Raw genomic sequence first — 27,524 nt, forward strand, 5'->3', positions numbered from 1 at the left:
TGTGTGTGTGTGTTGTTACGAGGGGACTGGCCGGTCCCTCTGGCACCTGTCGCCTAAACCCAATCCCTGCCCTCGTAAGCTGGGTGGATGAGCAGAGCCCGGTCCTCCTCTGGGACCATGTACTCCTGCCCCAGAGCAGTGCTGGGCTGTGCTGAGCTGATGAGTTCAGCGGGGTAGCAGGGGTATGCTGGGGGCAACTAAGGGTGGGAATGAGGGGGAGAGGTGGTTCCAAACAGATGTGGGGATATCCTTCCTCTCCAAAACACAAGCTACAAGCTAACGATTGGCAAATTAAAATGAAAACAAACATACACAGTAAATGATACCTCACGGCCCCGCCAGCGCCAGCACCCTCTTGGGAGACAGCGTGAGGCCAAAGCAGCTTGTGTGGATCAGGGTGCTATTAATGGGACTTATGACACACAAGGTGAAAAGGGCCTAACAATTTTACGCCCTCATCTGCAAACCAGTGTGAGCACATATACTGAAATATTGGCAAGGGGACACACACGCTCATCAGAGGCTCATTCTGGTGAGAGAGGGCAGTACTCAGCTCTCAGCACCCTGCCTTCCACTCGTTTGATGACTCTATTTCCTGAAGACACACATGCAAACACGCATTTTCATCTGCCTTCTATAGAGTGAGCATGCCTCCACCAGAACATATGGCCATCGCTGTCGAGGGTTTGTGTAAGGCAATACTCAACAGAGGTGGAGGAATTTGAGAAGTTAAGACAATGATATGATAATATTCTATGATTTAAAATGTTCTGTGTTCAGATTGTTGCCAAAATAAAAGCACTTGCCCTTTAAAGATGTTTGTCTTTTTAAGATAAGACAGAACATAATTTATCCCCAGGGAAAATGTTGTGCAGCAGTTGCACTGCAAGAAGTGCAAATATAAAGAGTGCAAACATAAAACATCGATAAAGGTATAAAAAATATCAAGAACAAAATCCCCAAAATAAGATAAAAACAGGGTTGAATGTATTAGTACTCGTATTAGTATTTCATTATTGCTGATTTAGGATGTAAAACAAATATCACCTGGTGGACATACATTTTAAAGGGTAATTGAATTACAGAGGGTAAGAAACTTTATATGAAAAATAGAAACAAAATGTTGCTGCACTACTTAATATAGGTCAAAACGTTCAAACCTTAATCTTTGACAACTGATGAAAAACACAGCGCTCTCATTACCAACGGTCAGTGGCGCCCAGCGTCCGATACCAACGCACGAGGCACCTTTTACCATCTGTATGGGACGCAGTATAACGAGCGAGAAAGACCATGTAGCGGGTGGAAGTGGACATTGGATGGGTCAAAAAAACACTGGGCTCTCACCCAAGAGAACGCTTGTGTACCATGTGAAACTATGTCAACATTGACTTATTTTACCTTTTTTTCCTCACCAATGCCAGTTACATTACATTAACCCAAATCTTTTCCAAAACCTAACCAAGTAGTTTTGTTGAGTAAGTAAACCTGACAACAAAGTAAACCTACATTGGAAGTTCATCTTGAAAAGAGACTATGCATGTAACAAGCGGAAAGTGAAGGGCCACGGACCAAACGGCAGTATTTGACGAGTTGGGAGGGAGAATGTGTTGGCTGCGACATCACTCATTAGGGCGTGGTCATAAGTAAGACAGGACCTTTCTAGCCTATATGAGTTGGTTTTAATTTGCTCTATAATTACTGTACATGTCTTTTATTTAAGCTTAACCAACAGTTGTATGGCAACCACAAGTGCATAGATCATTGAGATACTTTGAACGGTCTGTGCTACAAGTGGAAAACTGCTTATTATGTGATCATGGCCTTAAGATTTAAGAACTTTTTTAGTACTATAGCTGGTCTAACTACGACACATACTGTCAGCGGCATGAAGAGTAGTATATAAAGCCTGCCATGACATCTTTATTACAGGCTATGTGCCCCCGACTGATGCAAATTGTCATGAAATGTGTAGAGCAACTCTGTATCAGATGTGACTTCATTGAGTTAATGGCAACTGTCATAAAGTTTCAGTTCTGTCACTCTTTATGACGTACTTACGACTGTCAGCATAATGTCCACCTCTCAAGAAGTGTTGCCCTGTTTGGTACTTTAAAGTTAAAAAAACATGTATTTAATGAGCTTTTGCACACCAAAGCAGTTGCGATGAAATAAGTACCTGGCCCACAGATAAATGAGAGAGAAGAATTATTACACTGTGATGAAGACTATAATCATGTCCAGCAGGTCCATTATTTACTTATTTATATAGGTTTGTATATCATTCTGTAGCTTCAAAGCCATCAGACTCAATTGACAAAAACATTGATTTTAAGTTTGCAGAACACGGGGGATTATATTCAACCCCGCCTTACAATATCCAAACCAGCGCTGTACAAGTACAAGTCCATTTACCATTAGCACAGCTAATTAGCACAGAGGACTCAGCTAGTGCTGGCGTCCACAAAAGTCACAACATTATTGATTAGCTAACATTAATTACATGTTTCTGCTTTTTGATACCGGCTGAGTGAGTTTTTCCGTTTAAAAGAACCCAGATGGAGACCACCCTTAAGGAAATGATGCAGTAAATGTTCCTACTTCTTTCACACTTCTTTCACAAAACAACATTTGCATGTAAATGAATCTTGTTTTTCCTTTACGTACTATAACTAATCTTACCTATATAGTAGGCACTTTAGCTGAGTAATACATCTCGTCCACTTGCTGTCACAGTACCCTGAAGGTGTTTCTCAACAACAGTCAGCTAGTGCAAAAGGGGTGAATTTATGTTTGTTGTTTGTTTACAACATAGATAAAACATTTCTATCATGATTTTCAGTCGCCACAAAAACAGTTGGCAGTGTACATTTCTGCAAACCGCAGGATAAGTTTAATGTTAACGATTCTGATCCAAAGATACGATTCTTGACTTCAATAAATACGTTTCATATCAGCCTCGTATCACGCTTGCAGAAACACACAGTGCCACGTGGTTAGGTTTAGGCAACAACACTACTTGGTTATGGTCATAAAAAAGATGGTTTGTGTTCAAATAACAATGTAACAACATAACATAACAACGTAACCGCAATAAATGAATGACTTTCTTTCCTAACGTCATGCAACAAGCGCAACAAACGTAAAGTAAAGTATGCTTTTACTTTTGCTTTCACGCGGGACATAAACAGCGGCCTCCTGTGAAAGTCCTCTGTTTGTTCGACCCACACATCAACCTTACCAACTAACCTCAGCGGATCTTCTCGCTTGTTATGCTCGTTATTATGTCACAAAACTTTCATTAACGGTCACTCTATAACTACGCTACTTGCTCTGACTGAATGCAAAAACGTCTCCATTCAACCTGTGGTTGGCGGAAACATACGTTGTCAACATTTCGAGCCGGTGGGACAATAGTTTCTACCAACGTCATACTCAGAAATCATCACATGGATTTAGTCTGCACACTGACTGTTTGAGTGTTCGGATCACATGTCCAATGGGAACACACTACATGCTCAAAACCTAACATCCGTATGTAGGATGGAATTGGGACACAGCTACTGTGTGAACAGAACAGTGAATGCAAAAGCTTTCATGGGCTGCATTTAAGCGTGTGACAGAGTAGCACACATTCATTTGTACGAACATTTTAAGGATTATCATGGATTAATAAAAACAACATTACATGAAATCTATTTTTAGGGAGGTGCCGTTTGTGCTTTTGTGTTCTACATGTGTACCACTGTGAGGTTTAGTCATGTTTGGCCTTCTTGTGAGGAGTGCTTCTGTTTTGCTATTGGCTGGTTTAACCACTGTATATGAATAGGTGTGTGTGTGTGTGTGTGTGTGTGTGTGTGTGTGTGTGTGTGTGTGTGTGTGTGAAGTTGGGTCTGGGCAGCTCAGCGTGATAGAAAGCAGATCGAGGGTCTGCTTCTTCTCCCCCAGCGCTCACAACATCTTCAAACCAGAAAGACATACACACATGCAGGTAAGCAAGAAAACACAATGCAACACACACACACACACACACACACACACACACGCACACACGCGTGGACTCACACAAGTGCAACCTGAATTAACACACACATTATTGTGTTCAATCTCACACAAGGACAAGCAACAGTCCTACATGCTCACGCACACACACACTTACACACACCCACACACACACTAGTGTCTTTAACCCTGTCAGGCCCCTTTACCAGGGTCAGATTGCATTACACCTCAGAGGACGAAAACTCACTTTAAACACAACTATGTCTGGCAGTCAATAAGTGAAGGATAACTCAGGAAAGACAAAACATTCCCACCACTGACACATTGAAGCACACTCTCATACGGAGGAATTTCATGAGATCAGCAGGAGTGCTGAAGCTGTAAAAGAAAAACAGGGTATTTTTCAAAGGAGGGTTGAGTACACTGGTACAATAATATCAGAGCATGGCTATAAATGTCACAAGCTTCATTTTCACTCAGAGGGGAATGGGGGCCGGCGGTGATGTTCGCCGTAGTGAATGGCAGACAGGGGAGGGGGCTCTCTGTAAAATCCTAAAGCGTGCCCATAAATCAACACTTTGGCTTTGGTAACAATGTTTGTGTGACAGTGTTGTAAAGCCGGACTCCAGATGAAATGGCATTTTAGAGGTTTGTCAATTTTAGGTTGTCAGAATGTTTGACGTGCAACAAAAGGCTGTGCACAACATTGAATATGGGGCATACTAATAAAAGTGCAGCTAAGTCATGAATTTTTCTTTGATTATTGGTCATTTTTGGAATATAATATGGAAATTTAAAAAATATAACTTTACATTTTTACAATATTGTGAGAGTTGCCTTGTAAATAATTAAAAGTCTGAGCATGACACCTCATTCTTGACCTTTTTTGACTGAATAAATGTCTTGACTCAAGGTCCACTTAATAGCATTTTCTTTTAGAAACTTTTGAACTTCGTGTAAACTAACGAAGGCTAAGTTTTCTGAAGAGATTTCAAGTGTGCTGGTTTACGCTGAAAAGGTCAGGTGCAAAGCCTGAGAATGAGTAAAAACATCAAATTTGAATTGTTTGCATGTGAAATACTGTTTGGGATTTACAGTTTAAGTGGAAGCACTTAAAGCAGCTGACATGTCAGTAGAAGCTGAAGCACTGAACGTGTCTTGAGTGTGAAGCTGGTGAATGTGCTCAGCTTGACAACATCAACACTTTTTTACATTCACATTTCAACATTAGCTAATCAATTAATGTAAACCAATAGAAGCATTTTGCCGAATGCCTGAAAAAGTGTAACTAACAAAATATAATTTTTCTGATATGGATGAAAGGATTCTTCCCCCTCCGACTTGTGGTACCTCACATTAAACGTCAGCAGACTCAATGGTTTTATTCAGCTTCAGAACAAACTGCAGCCAGACAGAATGTGATGAATTTGCCTTATCAGGACTTCAAAGTCCAACATTTTCCAGCGTTTGAGGAAGAGTGTGAAAGAAAAGCAGCCAGGCTTTCAGGCAAAGTGTTGCTGTGATGCCTCCACTTGATATGAACACACACACACACACACACACACACACACACACACACACACACACACACGTCTGAGTCATTCTGCCGGCCCTGAGAGTTCACCACTTGAAGGAAATGATTTACTTGTCCAAATCCTCCCTCTTGTTTGATCCCATGGGGAGCTGGAGCAGAAGCGATGCTCGGTTACCAAAGTGTGTTTTTGCCATCCTTCCCCTCCCTTTTCTTCCTTTTTCACTTCTCTGCTTACGTCGGCCATTTTGTAATTTACGGCTGTCTTAAGGCCCACTGTCGGCTACGAACAGTATGGGATTATATGAAACGCCGTCCGGCGGTATATTTCATGAGGAAGATCAAACACGAGGCTAAGTGATTTCTTTTTCTGAGGGCAATAACTTTTAGTGGCGCTCGCTTTCATGGCCTTGGAGGATGACTTTGCAAGACCACAAACTAAACTATTCGTTACACTTGTACATTAACCCGAGAAGAGAAAAGGTCCTGTATGTTCACAAACTATTCAAATACTAGAGCCACACTATACAACACATACCAGACTTGATACTTCTCAGATAGAAAAATGTAGCAGGCATCTCCACCTCATCAAAAAAGTCAAAAAGTCAATCTTAACTCCCATAACTACACACATACAACTGCACTCTGTGGATCTGTAGTTGTATGTGTGTGGATCTGTAGCGGCTGGGGCAGTCGCAGGCACCAGTTGCCTTCGTCCCCCCCTAAGTCCTCCTTTTAGTCAGGAAAAGATACGGAAGAGGAGACGTGATGTCTCTTCACACACAGAAAGAAACATGACTACACTCTACAGCCATGCTAGCAGCTCTTAATGTTCTTCATGAATAAAAAACAAACCGAAAGATGGATAAAGGTTTATATTTAATAATTAAAGGTTGTGAGGAAGGTATGGGTTTTCAAGCCATCAAACTGTATAACTCCTCCCCCTTCTGCATGAAGTACAACAATATTTTTTTTACATTTCAATTTCATGTGCAATATAATTTTTTATTAATCTCTGTGCAATACAACTTTCTACCACTTTTCAATATCATTGACAATATCTCTCTCAACATCCTACTCTATATTACGTTTCTATTTTAGTTTCCATGAGGCTCTGCTGTTAGTATCACCTCCTTTACACTTTGTTGTTGTATTTCACTTTTTCTATTTCAGTAGAATTCTTTGACTTGATTTATTTACCTTGCTCTTAATGCTATTGTGTTCTATTTTGCAATGGTGTCAGTATTATTTCTTTAAACATAATAATTGTTATTCTATCATTTATATGTGTTTATATATTTATTCTATTGTTTTTGCTCTGGCACAAGAATTTCCATCGGGATTAATAAGGTTCTATTTGACCTTATCAGAACATGCTCAAAATGACAATGTTAACACGCTGATGATTAACAAGTGATGTTGACCATCGTCACTATCTGATATTTGCTAATTGCTAAAAACGTCATTCTTTTTAAACATTTTTAGTCATGAACTGTTATTGGAATTAGATGGATTCAAATGTTTGACTAGCTGAAAAGTCACCAAAAGGGTTCAACCAAAGTGAATTCATCCTGATAAAAACACGCAGTGGTTCAAACTTCTTCTTTTTTAGCTTGTGACCCTTGAAAGCAAAGCAATGTCTATTTGGAACCTGTCGTCAAAGGCTATATATACTGAATCTATGAGGTGCAAAGAGCGCAATCAAAGAGTGATGCTTGCTTTGTCAAATCGCTTTATTTGGTCATTTGAGAGGCCGAAAAACTATAGCCAGTCTTACAATGAATTCATTTGGATTCATTCTTGGAGAACCATAAAGGACGATAAATAAATGCACAATTTCATAGCAATCCATACAAAAAGTTAGCAAAATATTTTAGTCTGAACCAAAGTGTTGGACCAAGCGACCTATATTACCATCTCTAGTGTGCACAATGCTGCTAGTGAGGCTGAAGAATGTGTGTTGGAGTGTTTGTCTGAGTTAGTCTGGCTGATAGCAAACATGAAGACACACACAAACATACATTACAGGGGACCCCCAACATGTGCACTCATACAAAATAAATACAGATTGAAATGCATGCCAACACACACACACACACACACACACACACACACACACACACACACACTGTGCAGCCATTTGTGAACCTACTGACACACACAAAAAAGGCAAAACGGGGGTGATGAGAAACTCCAGTAGCAGTTTGGCTGTGCTGGTGTCAGCACTGAGCAAACAGAGGCCAGTTGTTGACATGCCAGATATATTAGTGTTATTCTTCCTCTGTGCATATATGTGTGTGTGAGTATTCCTGCTGGGACTCCCCTTGGCTAAACCAAGCCTCCTACACCTTCACTTCCTCAAAGCACCATCGCTCTTTCTCTCTCTCTCTCTCTCTCTCTCTCTCTCTCTCTCTCTTCCTGTGGAAGGATTGATGAGCAGCCAGCTTCCCTCCATCCTCCCTGACTTTCTCACCGAATAGAGGGAGAAGAGCAGGAATGAAGAAAGCAGTCTGTTGGCCATCATTCATTCCCCTTCACCTTGGGAGTGTGAAAAAAACCAAAATACTGGCAGTGAAACATAGAGAAATAAAGCTATGGGCCGGTAGAACACGCAACCCTGCTCATATTGTGGGAAGTTATACAGAAATGACATCACCCGCTCAGGGATTTACATACGGTGACTTACTACTATGATTTAAACATCAGCGTGGACCAAAGATGTCTCTAGCAACAACTTATTATCTTCATTTTGACCATGGCTATTCAATGAAGTTATTAGGTCACTGAGATCATGTCCACTTTATTCTTTTCTCTGAATTTGCCCCCTTGGGGAACATGTAGGGAAGTCAATTTTAGGGTTGGGGGATATCACAACCTGAGTGTTTTGTAAATCCTGGCTATGGCCTTGGTGAGTCGAGCAGTTTTTCTGTGCTGTAAACTCTGATGTTTGGTGTTTAACTGGCAGTCCATTATTTTGGACAGAAGCTGCAACTAAACAATATGTTTGTCACACAATGACAACTACGTCCACTTCTTGTATACAGTCATGATATATACATGATTTCATGTATGTGAAATTAAAATGGTAAAAATTAGAATCAGAAGGTCTTTGGATGAAATTGGAGGTATACCTTGAGGAGCATCAGTTGAGTGGAGTTACTACACACAGTATCTCAAAAAGGTCCCTTCAACATAGTGCACACTCTAGAATAAACACAATCCTGTTCAGTAGCAACCTGGAAACACCTGCTATAGCTGTTCTGCAGAGGTGCTGGGGGACAAATAAATGGTTGCTTGTATCTTCTTTTTAAAACCGTTGTCAAAGTTCTGAAGGTCTTTGCACACTAAGTCCGTATTATTCCTTTTTTTGTCTAGACTGCCACGTTTGAAAAAAAATTCAACCTCACGTTGTGTTGATCCCGTCTACACACCGTCTTCTGATTCTTTAGCTTTCAGCATCAGTGTTGTTCGACCCCTCAGAGCAAATGTACGTACTATTAGACCGTAGTGATTGTGTCTATCATGTGTTTTAGCTCTACTGGCTGAGGCTTTTTTTTTTTTACACCCGAACAGCAAGAGGTCGTAAGGATACAATTAATTGGCGACTTCTTGACCTCTCCATTTTATAGGGATTTTAACCAGACATCATCATTGATTTTCATTTGGAACTGTTGTGAAATAAAAGTAATAAAAGTAAAAACTGTCACCAAGAATGTTACTGGATTATCCGAAGCAACCAAGAGACTGTTTTCAGTAGTTTGAGCACCAAAAAAAAATCCATTGTGTTGGAGATGGAAATTAAATCAATAAAAAACTATCTGCATGGTGAGATTGTACTAGGTGAAATTGGTGTTTTAGGGAAACTGTCCCTTTAAGGTGACTCAACTTATGAAGCCGAGACAGCACTACAGTAAGAAGATGCATTGTGATATATTTATTATAAGACTGCAAAAATGGAGTACTGTGCAAGGGGAGGAAGAAGAAAAACAACCACTGACCTGTTAGGAGCCATTGGATGACACCACATGGACAACATGGAAAAGACAAAGAGAGAACAGACAGGTTAGAGGACAGTTAGTCAAACAAATCTTCATCATGTAGGACACGCATACAAACACACTTACACCGACACAAGAAGAGAGTATTACATAAATCATAGGCTAATTAGTCCTCCACTCCAGGTGGTGACAGTTTCACTCTGTGGGGAGCCACTGTGAGTGTGTCAAGTGTCAAAGACCCCCTTAGCACCTCATCACCTTTGACCTCATGGGGGCTTTCACGCTGTGAATAACAGAACTCATGTAGACACAGAGGACCCAGGGGAGAGTATGAGGTACAGTAGAAGCTTATAAGTGTAGAAGTTTGACTTTTCAAGGTGTTGTCAGTTGTGCCTTTCAGTCAGCTGTCACTCTGCTTGGATTAGATAAATCAATGAATTCAATCGTTAAACAAAGATGTATACAGTAGGTTAGTTTATTATTTACATTAGATACAGTACACTAACTGAATACAATAACAGCCCTGCAATATATTTTATAAATATAACCATGTGAAACCTAGACGAGATGTTGGCTCTATGGCCATGTTTACATACTGTATATGGTCATTGGTAAATGTCTTTTTCTTTTACAACCACGTGATATTGAAGAGGGAAGCGGCAAAAAGTTGGTATTCCTGTCAACAGACAGAGCAAACCAAACCAGTCTTTCACACGAGGCTCTCGTGCCTCGTGTGAAACGAGAAGTCAACGTTGATATATTTGTAACTTCCGTACTTAAGTAATGCTACTTCCGCAGTTATTGTAAGCCAAACCATGACTAAACCTAAATAAGCAGATTTGTTGCCTAAACCTCACCAAGTTGTTTCATGTGAAAACGGAAGTTTATTTTAAAAAGACAAGCGAGAAAGTCCACTAAGGGCAGGTGGGACGGATGGTGGAGGGGTCAAACAAACTGCCCTGCACCCAGGAGACCACTGTTTGTGTACGGCATGAAACCAAAGGTAAATGTGGACTTGCTTTCTAAGTGATGTTGTTATGCTTATGTTGTCAAATTACGCTGTTATGTTATATTGTTACATTACATTGTTATCATCATTTTAACACTAATAGCTCTTTTTATAATCTTTACCGCATTTTTTTGTGTGCAAAAAACCTTATCCAACAAATTTACTTATTATTAAAACGTATTTCTGGCTCAGAAACATCGACATTCAACGCAACCCTTGTTTGCAAAAACAAATGCTGACATTTTTTCCCGGGACTGGGTTGAGTTTCTACCCAAACTGCACTATTTCCCTCAACCTCACAGGAGAACGCAAGAAAACGGAAAAATAACTCCTATCATCATATAATATCATATCAGAAACAGAATCAGAATATAGCTATCCCTACTCAATGAATGCTGAGTCCTCACTACTTTGCCCTTACATGCTATTTGTTTTGTAGATGGTGTTAGTACTATGCAGACAAAGCATATCGTCTTCATATTCATTTAGCTTGTGTCTTTGAAGAAACTGATACCAAGAATTAAGAAATTGCTGATATTTAACTGAAAAGCCACCCAGATCCTGGTAGAGCTGATTGAAACTCGTTTTAGTTCATACTAGTAATTCTCATCTTAATTATTATTTCCAATGACGATCTTCAAACTAGACATGCAATTTCTACAAATATAGGGACATTAGACCCCAGTCTAAAGTATCCAAACCCTGCACTAGTTAAGCCTTTTATGGCTGTTTCAGAGGTGTCAATTATCCTAACTTGCAAAGGCATATAAAGATATTAGGAAAAAAGAGTTATATGTCCCAAATATGCCAGCATGCAAAGAAGGAAACATGTCTTCTACTGGGTGAGAGTTTCCCTATAGAGCAGCCAGACCACCTAGCACTGGGAGCCTGGTGACAAGAGCTTTGATTATTATGCCTGCACTCCCTGCCAGGGCTAAATTTAAGTGTTCCCATAAAGCACAGAAGAAATAAGACTTGGGAAATGGCTTGGCCTGTGCCTGTGTGAGAGAGGGGAGAACTCTGACTGAGTGTGTGTGTTTGTGTGTGTGTGTGTGTGTGTGTGTGTGTGTTTAGGGTCTCTTCTGGTCAGCGTTGTCGCACAGTCCGGGGGATAATAATAGGATGTGCTACAACCAACTGAGACTAAAGCCGGACTTCCCACGTCTCCCACTCACTGGTGGCACTTGTGTTATTCTATAAACACCCGCCGGACCCCCCCCCCACACCCAATGCAATGCAGCACTCGTGCTTGCTTCATCTCCCAGCATTCAGCACCTCCCCTGAGCATAAAGACAACTGTAAGAAACAGCAAGACACTTTGGGCAACCCCACATCTCCCAAGGAAATGTGGAGTCCTTGTTTATCTTTGATTAAAAATAACTTTGGGAAGAGGCCGATCAATACTTTCCCTGCAACTAGAGAAGTGAGGGGGGAGAAAAGAGGTTGTGGAGGAGGAGGAGAAGCAAGAGGAGGGGACCAGAAGAAAAGCGTGAGAAATTTGACGGCATTTTGAAATGTGTGTCAGTGTGTGTGACAGGTCGCTCGGAGTCATTCCCATGGCCTCATACAGTAGCCCTGATGGTGCTACCAAGTGCTGTTTAACAGTGACAAAATGGCCGACATATACACATAATAGGACAGTAAAGGCCCTGGAGGACACGCTGGGAGCCATGTATGCTATATAAAGGCCTTCAGAGGACGGGAGCACAGCGAGGTCATTCCTGCCTGTGCTTTCCTTGGCTCCCGCCTCTCCTTTCAAAGGATCTGCTTATGGTTTCTGTCAGAGATGCACGTCCATTTTTCACTCCATTAACAACTATCATTACCAGCCCAACTGGAGGCTATAATTGGGCCAGCCATGGAAAAGAGTTGTCAAAACACAATTAACTTCCAAACTATGGTGAGAGAGAACAGGGAGAAAGTGCTGGACGGCCATAACATCATATTGCCATCTTCCCTTGCCCAAAAATAGGAAAGAAAAACACTAAAACCGTTATTTTACATTGGAAGCTTTAGGAGAGGCATTAAATAGATGGGTGATCTGAGCTGCCCAAACGATAGGGCTACTGAAATCATAACAAATAATCACTCTCTGTGTCAGCGATGAAGAATGGACATATTAAAAGCTATATCCAATGATCAAAAGCCAAGATCTTGTGAGAGCCTTGATTTAGGAAAACTTAAAATACAGCCATGACCGCAAAGTGGCAAAGACAAATTACTGTAGTAGAATACAGATAACTATGATGAATAAACTGCTTATTCTGGGTGTCAGGAGCTAGCATGAGGTGCTTGTGAAAAGGTTTTCATGGTAGCGTTGGGACTCTGAAAAGAGCTCGACATATTGAATGTAGCCTTAGCATCATGTAGCCTTAGCATCGTAGCACGTTAGCATCAAGTACTACAGGAATAGTAAAAGTAGTGTGAGAACACCACTATAGCTGTTGAGATAATGCATATACCAAAAAAAGAAATCACCATTTGGTCAACAGCCACAGTTAACTGATAACAGTGTACAGGCAACTGGGGAGTAACTGATTACATGGAACAGCTTTGTGTAGTACAAAACAAATAACAAAATAAGTAACTGTATTCCGTTACGTTACAGAAAAGAAAGACAATCATATTGCCAATACATTCAGTAAAAATGGGAATTACTAACAGGATTGTAATTTTAAAATGCATTTAAAAATAAAGAACAATATACTACCATACATGTGTACGCACACATTACAACACTTCAGGACTCAAAATGGCTTCCAATGTTAGTGAACAAAATCCTTGCACTTTCACAATTATTTAGTATGTATAGCAGAAAAGATGACCAACATCACAGTACAGTAGCGTTTATGACTTCCAGCAGTTAACATGTGTGTGAAGTGTGAATAGAATACTTGACAAAGTCATTAGCCCACATTTAAATGTGCATCACGCTGTTTGCAGCCTACTCATTTCCTCTGGATGAACTTCTTGTTACGGCAGGAACAACAACAATACTTCTTCTTCTCTAACATTTACCAGTAACAGGCACTACCTGGTTGCAAACATACTGCTTAAAATAACACTGCAGCCTAAAAAACATATTAACATCAGTACTTAGTTTTATATAAAGTCATTTATTTTCACGTTTTTATTTGCATATTCGGTAATCAGTATTGAGTAATCACAAGTAACGGAAATTAATTAAGTAATTTTACTTTAATATAGTGATACTTTTATTGTGATTAGGTTACTGACTACATTTTCTTACAGGTAATTGTAATTGTATTTGTAATATATTCTTTAAATATAGTAGTATAAACTGGCTGTTATATACCAAAAAGTCAGTTTATGATCATTAAAATGTCATAAAATGTACAGTTATTGGAAATGCTTTAAAATACTGTCAGCTACTACTACTGTCATCTGTCAGCCATAAAATAGAATATGTGAGGTTTAGTCTGAGTATATTCTTGACCTTGGGAGTAGCAACTTGGTTCGGACTGTGTGGTTTGAGACATTCAGTTTTTTCCACTGTTCACAATGAATGGCTTTCATCAACTAATTCTTTCATAATAATAAGTGAAGAGCCATTATGTGGACATGGACCAAACTCACATGGCTCTGTTGTAGCGACATTGTTCGATCTTTTAAGGCTGTTTCTTAGAGGAATTAGTTGTAGCCTGATACAGCTAGAACCATCAAAAAGAATATTGGCCATTTTGCTTTTACTTGAATATATTAGCCAGAGAGTATATTAATTGTAACATTTCCAGACAATCTCAAGGCAAATGTAAAAAAATGAAAAACTATGGCAAATATAATTATGGCTGCCACATAAACTAAAACATGCAACATTTTCCATCAATGCAAAACTAATTTAAGACCAGTTCTGTTAAACAATTTTTTCAAACAAATTCTTACCACTAATATCATAAGTTATTATGGTCAAATCTGGTGAATAGAATCTTAAAATCTGGACCATATGTTGTAGCCACATGGCTCAACGAGTCAGGTTGTTATTAGTGCATGTATAATGTAGCCTGCGTACAATTCATATTGGCCGTAAAATTCCATTCAAGTCCAAACCACAGAGTTGCTCTATTTTGTGTTTGCTAACCCTCAAATACAATATGTTATGCTCACTGTATTTCACTATATTTTTGGATATGATGTGTAATTTATTTTTCTTGTGTACCCAATCTCTTGATTATCAACACATTTTGTTTCTGAAGGATTGCCAATGTTTCCCAGAGTCGCTGTCAGCAATATGTTGCTTTCAATCACAGCTGGTAAAGTAAGGTCATATATATACTGTATATATATATATATATATATATATATATATATATATATATATATATATATATATATATTGGTAAATGCCTGTGATTGTGGCTTCAGCCCTTAATCAAAACATGTCTTGTGTCTTCGTTGAGCCAGCTCTGTGGGCTATTGACAGCGGAGGAACATCTCATATGTAAGTTGCTCTCTTTATGACAATTGAAAATGAATCCAGAAAGCTGAAGAAAGGAGCTCCACAATTATCACTGATGTTCTTCAATCAAACTCAACTCTGTCGCCGTGGCACAGATATGTGAACATGATATCAAGTTGGGCTGTGCTAAGCAAGTCTCGAACGCGTTGTCGATTGCAGTAGAAAATGCCTACTGTACTCGACATTGAAGGCCGAGTACAGTGTCTACCAAACCATACAGTGTTAACGGTGTGTGTGTCGGGTGACATAAAGCAGAGGAGGCTGGGTAGTGGAAGGGAGCTGCAGGCCTCTCTGCCTCTGTAATCTGGCCTGATTTATGGAGGCTAGCCCTGCTCTCCCCTTCCACCTCCACACTGACACACTGGGCCTCTCCGCTGGAGACAGCCTGGCGTCCACACACACACACACACATGCACGCACATACACACACACGCTTGACGCGGAAACAGCCATGTGCATAGACACATGACCATATCCAGGCAGGATCGTCTCAGTTGCACAGTAGTGCACGAAACCAAACCACATGGGCCTGTTGCTTAACCAAATGAACACCAGATCCAGACACAAAAGACATTTAAGTGTCTGTCTGCATGCTGTCAGAATGAAGTAGAATAGAATCGACTGACACCAACAAACTAGTCTAATAAGTAAAGATTTCATCAATCCCTGTGAGAAAATCTGCAAAACAAAAGCTAATCTAATGGAGGATTCTGCAAATCCCCAGTGACTTTTTTGTCTTTTTTAAAACCAATGCCAATATTTTTTCACTTCCTACAATATCTGCACATGGCAACTGTGGCACGTCTAAGATTAGAGAGTGATTGTAGATTTGTCAAATAAACTATGGCTATTTTCCTAAACCTAATTGTTTTTTTCTTATTTTGCCTCAACAATTTTTATTTTTTTATTTATTTTGAAAAAACACTATGCATTTAACAAGTGTATATCAACACCCTGACACATGCAAAAGTCACGCTAGAGGGGTACATAGAGCATCATCGTTTGAAACTTAAAAGCACAATAATAATAATAATAACAACAATACAACAATACACGTGTTTTGTATTACTGTACTTGAGTATAAAGTCATTGGATTGTGTAACCCAGTCATCAGTATTTAGAGTGCCTTGATTGGTAGAAAAGAATAATTCAAATTGTTTATACCGTGTTGTCATATCCAAAGTCCAAAACCTCGGCAGGACAGAAAACAAATTGAAGCTATGCAATAAAGGATAAAAGATAGACACAACGGAGGCACAATGTTCACACGCATTAGGCTAGCAGACTACAACACCTTCATGTGTGTGCGTGTGTGTCTACATGTGTGTATACTATGAATCACAGTGTATGGACAGGTGTTTACAGTGAAGCTGGGTTATCTGTCTCCATTACACCACCACGGCTCGGCCTCCCAGGGCCATTATCTACTCAGACCTGCCTAAACACACACACCCAGAGACAGGAAGCCCCACATGCTGAAGGCAAGACCCTTTACACAAGGCCATGGTGTGAGCACATAATGGACCTTTCTGGGGTCTGGGGGCTCTTGAAGCAATCCAACACCCAAACAGAGAAGACCCAGAAAAAGCTTTTCTTTTGATCTGCCTTAACATCAACACACATTGAGATACAGCTGCTCATCATAACATCCAGACTTACTTTATTCTGGCTCATATTAACTGTTGTGGCTAATGTTTTGAAGCGGAGCCACAATCTGACCCAAGGTCAATTTAACTTCCTCTTACAGTGGTCAGATGTTGCGATGAAGCATAGTGAACTAGTTCCTTATCAGTTTTTGCAAACAATGTTCTTCTGGAATCTGGTTAATCCCGTGTTACACAGGCTCTGAGTAAGATCAGATAGTACGCATGTGTGCTTATGTTAGATTTGTGATCCGGTACACAAGCATTTACAGTTTGTTTATATACTGGCCATAGACATTAGGCATGTAACCCATTTTGGACACATGCCGGGGGTCCCTTCCTGATTATAGCAAAGGAGAACCCACCATAAGATACTTAAAAACTTCAAGATATGATATTGTTGAGATCATCAATTTTTTTCAAGAGTTATTTCTTGATAGAGGGTATCTTCCACCTGTGTCACATGCCACTGCTTTATTTAGTGAATGTATTCCCTTCATTTGACACAATGCCTGTCAGGGAGGCTGTGAACTTACCGCTTTCAATCAAAGCTCTCGCTCTATGATTCCAAACTGCTGACACCAAAACCTGACATTTACAGCTGGTGTTTTACAGAGATAACTAACTCACATGATCATAAAGTGTGGCAGAAGATTGTGAACATCCAGTTTGATAGAGAAATGAGTACTTTTCACCTTCTTCAAAGGGTTTGGCACTGGTTTAACTAGCAAACTTCTTTTACAAGCATACATGTGACCTCTGGGATGAGTAGACAATCATATCTTGGTTTTGCATTTGGGGTGTTGCAAACGAAATGCAGGCAAAACAAAAATAAATTGGGGGTTCATTCCTAAAACATTTCAAAGATAAGATTTTAATGGATTCTGGGTGACTCTACTGTTAAGATATGTGATGTTTTTTAATTAGTTCTGAGAAACCTGACAAAAACAGGCATGTTGAGTTCAGCCATGAATGTAGAAACTGTGCCTTCTCCTTGTGTAGCAGCAGTTATTCAGGCTGAACAGATGTTACCAAAGAAGCACTTCAAGCTGCTCCTCTTCTACATTCAAGACTTCTTGGTGCATCACTTCTCAGTGCGTGAGACTAACTTTTTACATTGGTTGCATTGGTGTGCCCAACATTTTCATTTAGGTATACCAGTATATAGTTTAGGTCAACTTTGTACAACTTTCTAGGTACCTCACAGTATATACCCGATATATAACCCAAGCCAAGCTTGTGTAGTAGTCCCAGTCTGGACTGTAGTTGATTAAAAATGTTTTACTATATATTTGAAGGACATAGTGGTTGAACTATTAATATTAGCTTAAATATATCAAACTGTATTGTAGATATATATGTCAACGTGTCGTTGCGTCATTTAAACTTGGCCAGTAGTCAAGAGGAATGAGAAAAAGACTCTCCCAAATGTCAGTGTGGCCACAAATGCAGATATCATCAACAGCTGCTTTTTCACACTTTTTAATACTTTTCAGTTGTTGTGCTGCAGGCTGTCAGTACCACTATTGATGCTGAAGTCTACATGGTCCGCATTGGAAATGTGCCATTGTTGGGTTTGTCGAGTGTACGTGGTGTGCACATGGATGAGTACTGCATGCATCCACATGGACTGCAGTATGTCTGCAAACCATTGTTGGAGTTGAAAGAAAATCACAATGTACAGCAGTCAGATTTCCTGTTGATTAAGTCACACTTTCAAATACAATCAACCTGATATCAGCTAACTGTGACATGAATCCAATGTCTCAAAGAGGAAATCATTTTGCACAAAAATGTGCAACAGTCTGTTGAATATTACCTACAAGTATTGTCCATGGACGGTTTCAATACAAACATATTCATATCAGCCGACTAAGTCATATTGTTTGAACCCCTGCCCTTGTGGTGAGTGTGTGGGTGTGTAAACATTGTGGTAACCCCCAGGCCAGGTACTGTCTAGTCTGGTATATGAGGTGGTACCACCAGTCTCCCACTGCCTTTTAATTGCAAGAGGAGGTGGGGGGAGCCATTTTAATGAAAATGGGCCACATCATAAAAGCATATTTGACCAGGTTCATCCACAGTTCAGGCTCAAGGACAGTAAACACAGATACTACAGGCTGTACCATTCACAGTTGCAAACAGACTAGATAAGATTTGACTGCCTGAAACTGCTGTGATCCCAGTGGGGAAAGTGGGAAGTGTTGCATCAAATACATTAAAGGAATAAAATACAATTTTAATCTGCAGAATAAATGTAAATAAAAGCCAAAAAAAAGTACCATAAGGGTAAGATGTGTGCTTCTTGATACAGTATATATTTTTAAGCTTTCTACCTAAAACCTTAACATTTATTATTTATCCAGGGAAGTTTTGCTCAGAGCATCTGAGCAGCTTCACTGAGGTGGTTGGATGTTAGGGCTTGCACGAAGGTATAAAGTGGTGTTAAGGAGGGAGGGGCGAGTTTGTTATTGAACTTTGTATCTGATCATTTCTGTCATTTTCACACAGTGGTAAGCTGTTTAAGTGAGGGTTTGAACCTCTCATCTAAGCCTTTTTCATTCTGTCACTTTCCATGTGAACAACCAAGTGCAACACTTTGACTGTCTGAAAATGTAACAAATAGACAATATCACGTCCCCCCCACACACACGACCAGCTTTTCACTTCGCCTTCGAGTGTAGCTGTACAGAACAACTAAAGAAACACCTGATTTGTGAGGCGGTGGGACAACATTTTGTACGTACCAGTTGTTTTCCAGTATAACACGAGCCCTAGGCCAACACTGGTATACGCATACCAACATGCCAACATGCCAAATATGTTGCATGTATGCAATATGCAACAGATCAGAAATATATGAGTACATTTTAAAACAAAAAGTGAACTTGTTCTTGTGTATCGTGGTATCCCATGCTGGCCTTCACAGTCACCAGATCTCAATGGAAAACCTATGGGAGATTTTATAGCAATGTGTTGGACAGCGTTCTAAGTCAACATCATCAAAATGCCAAAAGAGGGAATATCTTTTAGAAACACACTGTTCGACCCTCCAGTAGAGTTCCACATACACACACTATGAGAATGTTTGACGAGTAGGGCTGCAGATGTTGGCCAAACTAATAGCTTACTAAGACACTTTACGTTGGATTGTTTCATTTGCCATCTATCTATTGACAGAACATTCACAATTTGCATGGAACCAAACTATCAAACACAAACAGTGTGTGTATTATGGCCTGGTGTGTATTCTCCAAAAGATCAAGATGGATGGATGGAAGAAGGATGGAGAGATGTGGGATGAAGAGTGACAGCCAGAGTTCAGCCACTGACTATTTTTAACATCCGTCCATCCCTATCACTCCCCGCTATTAGCTCTCTGATGGAGGGAGGGAAGCAAGGGAGCCTAATCGGTGGGAAGCTGCCCAGAAGCTCCTGACCTGAAGCAGGATGAGGGCTACAGTGTGTGTGAGTGTGTGTGTCCAGAGGGGGTCAGGGGAGAAGGCAGCATCCTGGCAGGACATTAGGGACTCGGTTCCCAGCAGCGCTCGTTACTCTCCTGCTCAGGCTCCATAAGTCTCCCCCTGTTGGGTCAATGCTGCCTTCCTCCGGGGGATTCCCACTTTTTCCCAAGGCTATGCCCAGCTAGCTCTGACTCTCACTCCTTGCCAAATGACCCAAAGTTCGGCCACTTGCTTCCCTTATCGGTCCTTTCCCAGGGCTGTGGTACTCTATCCATGTCCCCTGTCTCTGTCTGTCACCCTCTGTGTCTTCTGATGTACAGTAATTACTGCATCTAGACGATGGCCTGCCTGAAATTACAGTACATGCTGTTGCATGTGAGACACTGTGCACATGTCGGACCTCACAAATAAGCATACATGTTCACATATACAAGCACTATAGTCTGAGAGAGCAAATCTATGTGTAATATTGGCTATAACTAATCAAGAACCCCAAAAACTACGTATAAACTACAACAGCATTAGTCTTCATACTGCACTGCATTTATAATAATAATACGTGTTTACTACGGTCTGTGTAGTTAAATGCAGCATGGACCAAATGAGCTGTGCAAGCTGACAGAAATATGTGTCAGTGAGACAGACAAACACAGGACTTTCACCCAGTGTCCTGTGTGAAACCAAGTCAACGTGACTTATTTTACCTTCCTTTTGTTGCGTAATTAATGTACAAAACTAACGCCAATTATATAACAAACTTAGTTATTTTACATAACAAATTTCACATTTTAACCCGTACCACGATTGTTTCCTAAGGCGTTGTGTTGCCTCAAACTAACCAGGCAGTTTTGTTGTGTAAGCAAACCTAAAATCTCAACAACAATAATGACAAGTTGGGAGTGAGAATGTGTTTGATATAGAAGATATATATATCTTACAGCTACACTGTCTAAAGCTGAAAGCTCAAGAAAAACCTTGTAAGTGGACCTTGAGATTATCAATTGTGTTATTGTTTAAGTAATGTGAAATTCATGGTAGTAAAAACTGTTGTTCATGACAGTTGCCATCAATGTACCTTGGTCTATTTTATAAAGGTTATCAATGTATTACAATTACAATTGTGTTCGGATGATATTTACAAAAAGTTAATTCTCATTTTTGGTTTGTTCTCCTTCAAATGTCAACACGAGCAACCACTGCGCATGCGCAAGCCCCATGCAGTGCAGAACCTTTAGTTTAGGCAACAAAACTAGATTGTGGTACGTGTTGTTTGTTTCATAACGTACGTAGGTGGCGTTAGGTAAATATGTAAGTTACCTAACAAAATTAAGGTAAAATAAGTTCATGTTAAGTTTTGGTTTTACTAGGGACACAAACAGTGGCCTCCTGGGTGATAGTCCTGTTTGCGGTCTTAATCGCTAGTTATACTACGTCACCTGACTTCCTCAGAGGCAGCCCCCCTGGTTCACAATTACGTAGGTTTATACAAATGACAGTGGATTACCTTTTGTAGGTGTAAGTATGAAAAGTCAGTGAGAAGAGCCGGTATATTTATATCATTGCCAGTACCATGGTAGAATTGAAAAAAAATAACACTTTTGGTACCATAAACACTGCACACTGGGAGGAGGGCAGGAGAGAAGGAGGGGACGTACAGTTGAGAGGTGGCGGGGCTTTCTGACAGTGGCACACTGCTAGGAATTAAGTTCCCATGCTAGCTTGTGTTTACCCTGAGCTATTTCTGCACACTCACACATACACACAGTTTGCCCTATTGTACCCCCTCCATGTAATTTCTCATCCCTTCCCTCCTACCGTCTCTCATCCCTCTTTTCTTTCCCCTCTGGAGTCTGGGAGGGTTATGTGAACGGCCAGGGAGGAGGGCTGAGAAAAGACGAGTGTGAACGAGGAGAGAGACGTTGTGGGGGTCATCACTGAGTCATCATATTCCCTGGTAAGGGGGCCTGCACGGTCCATGTTTGTGTGTTCAGTTGCTTTTCTAAAAGTGGGTGCATATGTCTGAGTAGGTGGTGACGTTTGCACATTTCAGTGAACAAGTGTATTTGTGTGTGTGTGTGTGTGTGTGTGTGTGTGTGTGTGTGTGGGCATAAGTATTTGTTTCTGTGCCACTGTGGGTTTTTAGATGTGTTAATGGTACATCCTGTATGACTGGCAGAGTAACACTTACTCCAATTTCTACCACCATTACGAACATAATATGTCTCAGATTTCTTCTTCCACATGCAATCTTTAGCTTCTAAGCTCCTCCAACTCTCATAATATGTTTATATACTACTGCTTTTCTGCCTGGCTCATGCTCACAAGCAGCATTTTAACCAACCCAGGAGGGATAACTGGAAGTTTTTTTTGCGGAAAGCGAACCTTCACAATGGAGACTGGGGTTTACATTGAGTCTTCCACCCGTGGTTAGATCTAGGCTACGGAAACACTAAAACACAGAGAGTTTCTTCCCCAGCATTTAGCTTCAGCTTAACACTGCATGGGTAACCAGATTCCAGAGGGAGGTACATCTGGGTGTCAGCATAAAACTGTGAGGAGATGTCATTTTTCTGAAAATAAACCCCAAGGGAAGTATATATAAGGGAAATAAAATAGGGCAAAATGTGGAGTCTCGTGGTACTCCACAGAAGATGGGTGCTGAGGAGGCAGCCCAGGATCATGAAACAGTAACACAATCACAATCTTTTTTTTGTGTACGTGGACACAAACCATCTGGTTATGCCGATGGAAAAGTAAATTAAGATCATTTTTTTCATGAAACATAGTAACACAGTCTTACATTTTAACAACTCATTTAAGACCGCTTAAGGTGGGTAATGGTTGTAACAAACACAGGACTTTCAACAACATGATCGGTGTTCACAAAGGGTCATTGTGGGTATAGTGTTGCCTGGTATTGTACCCTAATGTTTCTCATTGTTTTTTTTATATTGATAAAATACAATCCAGGAAGCATCAGGATTCATACAAAAAATATGGAAATTAGTTGTACGAGAACTTCATTTTAAGAGACGAGGTTGGCTTTAACCAAGTGGCTCTGCTGTTAAAAACTTCTCTCTTTTATTGCCGTTCCTAAAACGCTTCGCTTGCTATCGCCCCCATCACATCCCTGTCCTCTTTCTCAGCCTCTCTTTCTTTCATCTCTTTGCCTTCTCCTCCTCTCCGCCTTCCCGAATATCTGTGTGGCCTTTGCCTTTCAACAGTAACTCAACCCATAAACAAACTGCCTTACATGCTGTAATCACAAACCCCAAACTGCCAGACATTAAAAGGGCCACGTTTCATCCCACTACAAAAAACAGAGTGGAGGGAAAAAAAGAAAGAAAAGAAAGAGAGCTCCAATGTTCGAGCCTCCTCCTCTTAACAGATGCGGTGTCTAGTATCAGTTTGCTAAAGTGCGACTGGGAGGAGAGACAGATAGCGATGGAAGAGGAGCATATCTTTGAGGAGTTCCACATTGCCCCGTGATGATCAAAGTGCTCTGCAGCCTTTATGGCTAATTGTGGGGATTATCTGTAAGTGCTTGGAAAAGACCGGCCTGGTTTTATGGGGTCGGTGTTACACACACACAAACACACACACACACAGAGTCTCCGCATATGCTACCGCGTCCGGTAATCGTAGAGGAAATGCTGAGGAAAGACTGACCTCAGATGAATAATTCAAGTTTTTGTGTATTTGGGGAGTAAGACAATGGTAGAAAATAGGACGTAGAGGAGACCGAAGTGTGAAATACTGGTTTAAAAGTGAGACAAGAGACATGAAAAAACAGACACGGGACACACACGCCCACAGACACACACACACACACACACACACTCATAGAGGCAGACATATCCTGTCGTGTTGATCCAGTTTCAAGGACAGTGGCGAGACTGGAAGGTTTTGAGTGCCAAACGACTTGTCAGTGTCAGTTGTAAAGCTGCCTCCCCAAAAGCCACTTCCACCCGCTGACACACGCACACACCTACACGCATACACACACGTACACACACGTACACACACTCCCTCAAAACTGTGGTCAGCTGAGCGAATCCTAAGTGAGGTCAGGAGTAGTTTGGAAACACATGCACGCAGCTCACAGAGACTTTCCTTCTAGGGTTTATGAGTCTTCTCTATAGTTTGCCTGACCACAAAACACGCACACACACATACACACACACACACACACTCACACATTTATACATAGGCCGACGAACAAAAAAACTCACACAAAAACTCACACAAAGCTGATATAGCGGATATGGTTTTGTGAGGGGGAGAAGGGTGTATGGTCGGCGTCAGGTCCAAGCAATTATCCAAGTGTCCAAACCTCTCTCAGGCAGCCACAGCGGAGCCAGACAGAGCCCACACAAACACTCGCACACACTCACACTCACACAGACACCGTCACAATTCTCAACTCCAACCTAGGGATTTGCCCAGGATAATTCCACGTCTATTCACCACGAGAGGTTTTACAAGGTTAGGTCCAAAATCTCTGAGCCACTGCTAACTAGAAGCGGACTACCAGCTGGCCCTTGGCCTCCAGTTTAAAAGCTCAAGTGCTTGATTCTGGCCCACTGAACGGCCTTTTGGGCTCGGAGCCCTGACGACCTTACCAATAAGACGAGCGGAGAAGACAATGGCAAGCAGCTAATCTTGTCTTTATGCAGCCTTTGTCTGCGGGTGGAGGGCACTTGTAGAGGCGGTGCTCAGGTAAGGTAGTGTGTCAAAGGTTAAGCTGGGAGATTCAGACTTGCACACACAAGTTAATTAAAGTTTGTCTAAGGGGATGAGAATGTGTCTCAAGCAGGCTGCTAGCGTCTGAGGGCTCGCCTGAGAAAGGAATGCCGTCGACTTCAAAGTTGGCTGACCGCCGCCGAGTTGTTTTCTGAATGAATAATGAACATTTTTCTGCTACAGGTGGAAATGTGTATTTTGGTTGGATTAGTCAATTCCAGGAAATATTTAGTGTTTTAACACTATAAAATGTAAACATTTATACCTGTTCAATCAAGTAAAACAAGGACAAAATTAACTAAAACATTTTCTCTGAATGACAATCACTATCCACTACTGAACATCGATTCGACCTGCTGAACAATAACCACTAACGTAAAAGTACTTTACACTACAGCTGGAAGGATTAGTCAATTAAACGATGACTATTTTGACAATTTATTCATAGTTTTTATAATTTTTCAAGCAAAAAGGCCAAACTTTCGGAGGTTCTAGCTTCTCATATTTAAGGTTTTCCTTTGTCCTCGTCAGTGCCCCTTCGGGGTGTTTGCCCGTTGGGTACGGGCCTATTGTTTGGAACCTGGTATTGCTGCTTGCAGTGTTGTCGGGGGGCCGTGGCTGTGTGGACTGTGTGACAGTTTGCGCGGTTTCAGCGTGGGCCAAATATAGATTCTTATGAAGCGCTCATTGACTCCAGAGGATTGAAGAAGATTTTGGTTGTAACGACAGTATATCAGCATAGAGCAGCACAATTGAACTGTAGTTAATGTAAACTGCAGCCTGGAATGGCCTGCTGAGGACGACGTGCTCGACTCGGTCCGCAGAGCCCTGAAGCCCCGCCCCTGCTGCACAGAGCCCTGTTTGCTTGTTTATTCAAAGTCTCTGAACTTGTCGTGTGACTGAACTGTACCAACCTCAGTCCATTTACATGTCAGTACCATGCGTGCAGAAATGTGCAATGCCACGTGGTTAACGTTGTGAAATGGCAGGTTAGGTTTAGGAGACAAAACTACTACTTGGGATGTAATAAACTTTGACTTAAAGACGTATCCATACACCAAGATTATTTTAACGTTTTAAATATTCAGAACTTTTCTGTGTAAAAATAGCTGGTTGTATCACTACAATGGATACGAAATATTAAGGAAATATTAGTTCACTTACTTACATATGTCCATTAAATAATATATGTCTACAAAAATAACTTTCTAACTGTATGAATTTTCCCCTACAGCATTCACCTGTTCACCAACATTTGATGGGACTTTCAGCCTTTAGCGTCAACACTGGGTTTTAGTAAAAAACGAGGTTGGTTCACTTGAAAAGAAAAAGGAAAAGAAAAAGAAAAAAAACATGACCAAAAGAGTGAATGAAGAAACAGACAGCAGACGTGTAGAAGAAGAAGAAAATAACCTCAGGAGGAATATAAAAAGAGAGTAGTCTGGAGAGAGGGATGGAGAGGAAGGAAGGAGGAAGAGGAGGAGAGAAGATGAGCAGACAGTGTCCTTTATGTATTGGCTGAGTGTCTCCTAGGGGTTTTGTAATGCTTTATACAGACCCACTTTCCAAGGTCGACATGTGGCTGCCTGTCCAGCTGTTTTCATATTCAGTTTTGGCCTCATTTCTCTCCCTCCTGTGTGATTTTTTTATCTGTGACTGTAGGGCAGATTATTACCAGGGGGCAACAGATTACCCACAGAAAAAGACAACAAAAAACACAAAACAAATGAGAGGCTGCCAAGATTTTAATCCTGATTAGAAAGGGGAGGTATAATTTATGTGAGTGTACAAACATACAAGCCTCTCTAAATTATCTGTGAACTGAAAAAAAGAAAAGAAATTTGGATTTCAGGACTCTGATCTCTGAGTGATCAGTCATGTCACTAAGGTTGAAAGTCTCTCCAGAGCTACAACATGAGGTGGTGGGGAGCCAGGCCGGCGGCTTGAGCAGCTTCCGCTGCACCCTGGAGGTTAGCCTGTAGCGCTAACACGAGGGTTAATGAGGAGTGGTGTTAGCTTAGCAGGAGGCGCTAACAGGAAGCCCTAGAGGAAAGCCCACAGGAAAGCTTATTGGCCACACCGGAACGGCCTACTGCCACAGCCATATTCCCCCTCGCAGTTTATGCTGATACAAATAAAGCTGCCAAATCAAAATGTTTACTCTTGTAACCCAAAACTTCACTGTGGGTGACTTTGTGATTCCTTTTTTCTTGATGTCATCCATAGGCTTCTTTCATGCTTCTAATCACAGGAACCTGACAGTGAATGTTCATGTGCTATAAGGTTTACTGCAGTCTACTTTGCCTAATCCTAGTGTACTTGTTCAGTCCAGTCTCCTGGCCTGAGAAGGAAATGAGGAGTGACGTAGTGAGGGAGAGGGTAAAAGGCTCCAATGTACCCCAAACGGATAAAGACATGCTCACAATTCATTTTATACTACACTGGGTGTCTTAACAGGAAGACATTTTTATGCGTGCATGTGGTTGCGTGTGTGCGGTCTAAGTGGTGATACATTCTTGGGGAAAGAAACATGTCTGCACAGACCATTGTGTTAAAAGTGATATTGTGAAAGTATATATGAGCATAAGTGCAGGTATTACTGGGGAACTAAAATAGGTATGCTTTCGTAATGTTTCAAAGACATTGAAAGCTCACTG

At 40.9% G+C, this 27,524-nt stretch overlaps 1 protein-coding gene across 3 annotated transcripts in view; it reads right to left on the reverse strand.

Moving 5' to 3' along the window:
- Positions 1 to 27,524, reverse strand: part of bcas3 (BCAS3 microtubule associated cell migration factor) — a 351,541-nt gene that overhangs the window by 72,891 nt on the left and 251,126 nt on the right. Inside the window, exon 23 of one of the 3 annotated variants that reach the window (XM_076075478.1) lies at positions 9,317 to 9,531. The exons of the other annotated variants lie outside the window; for them this stretch is intronic. Coding sequence (XP_075931593.1) covers positions 9,332 to 9,531 — 200 coding nt within the window. The 3' untranslated portion in view covers positions 9,317 to 9,331. Of the gene's footprint in view, positions 1 to 9,316; positions 9,532 to 27,524 lie in introns of those variants that run through there. 3 annotated transcript variants of the gene reach the window in all.

The sequence above is a fragment of the Anarhichas minor genome, unplaced genomic scaffold (genome assembly GCF_050575085.1).
Source record: "Anarhichas minor isolate MPS153535 unplaced genomic scaffold, ASM5057508v1 ptg000052l, whole genome shotgun sequence".
NCBI classification, from domain to species: Eukaryota; Metazoa; Chordata; class Actinopteri; order Perciformes; family Anarhichadidae; genus Anarhichas; species Anarhichas minor.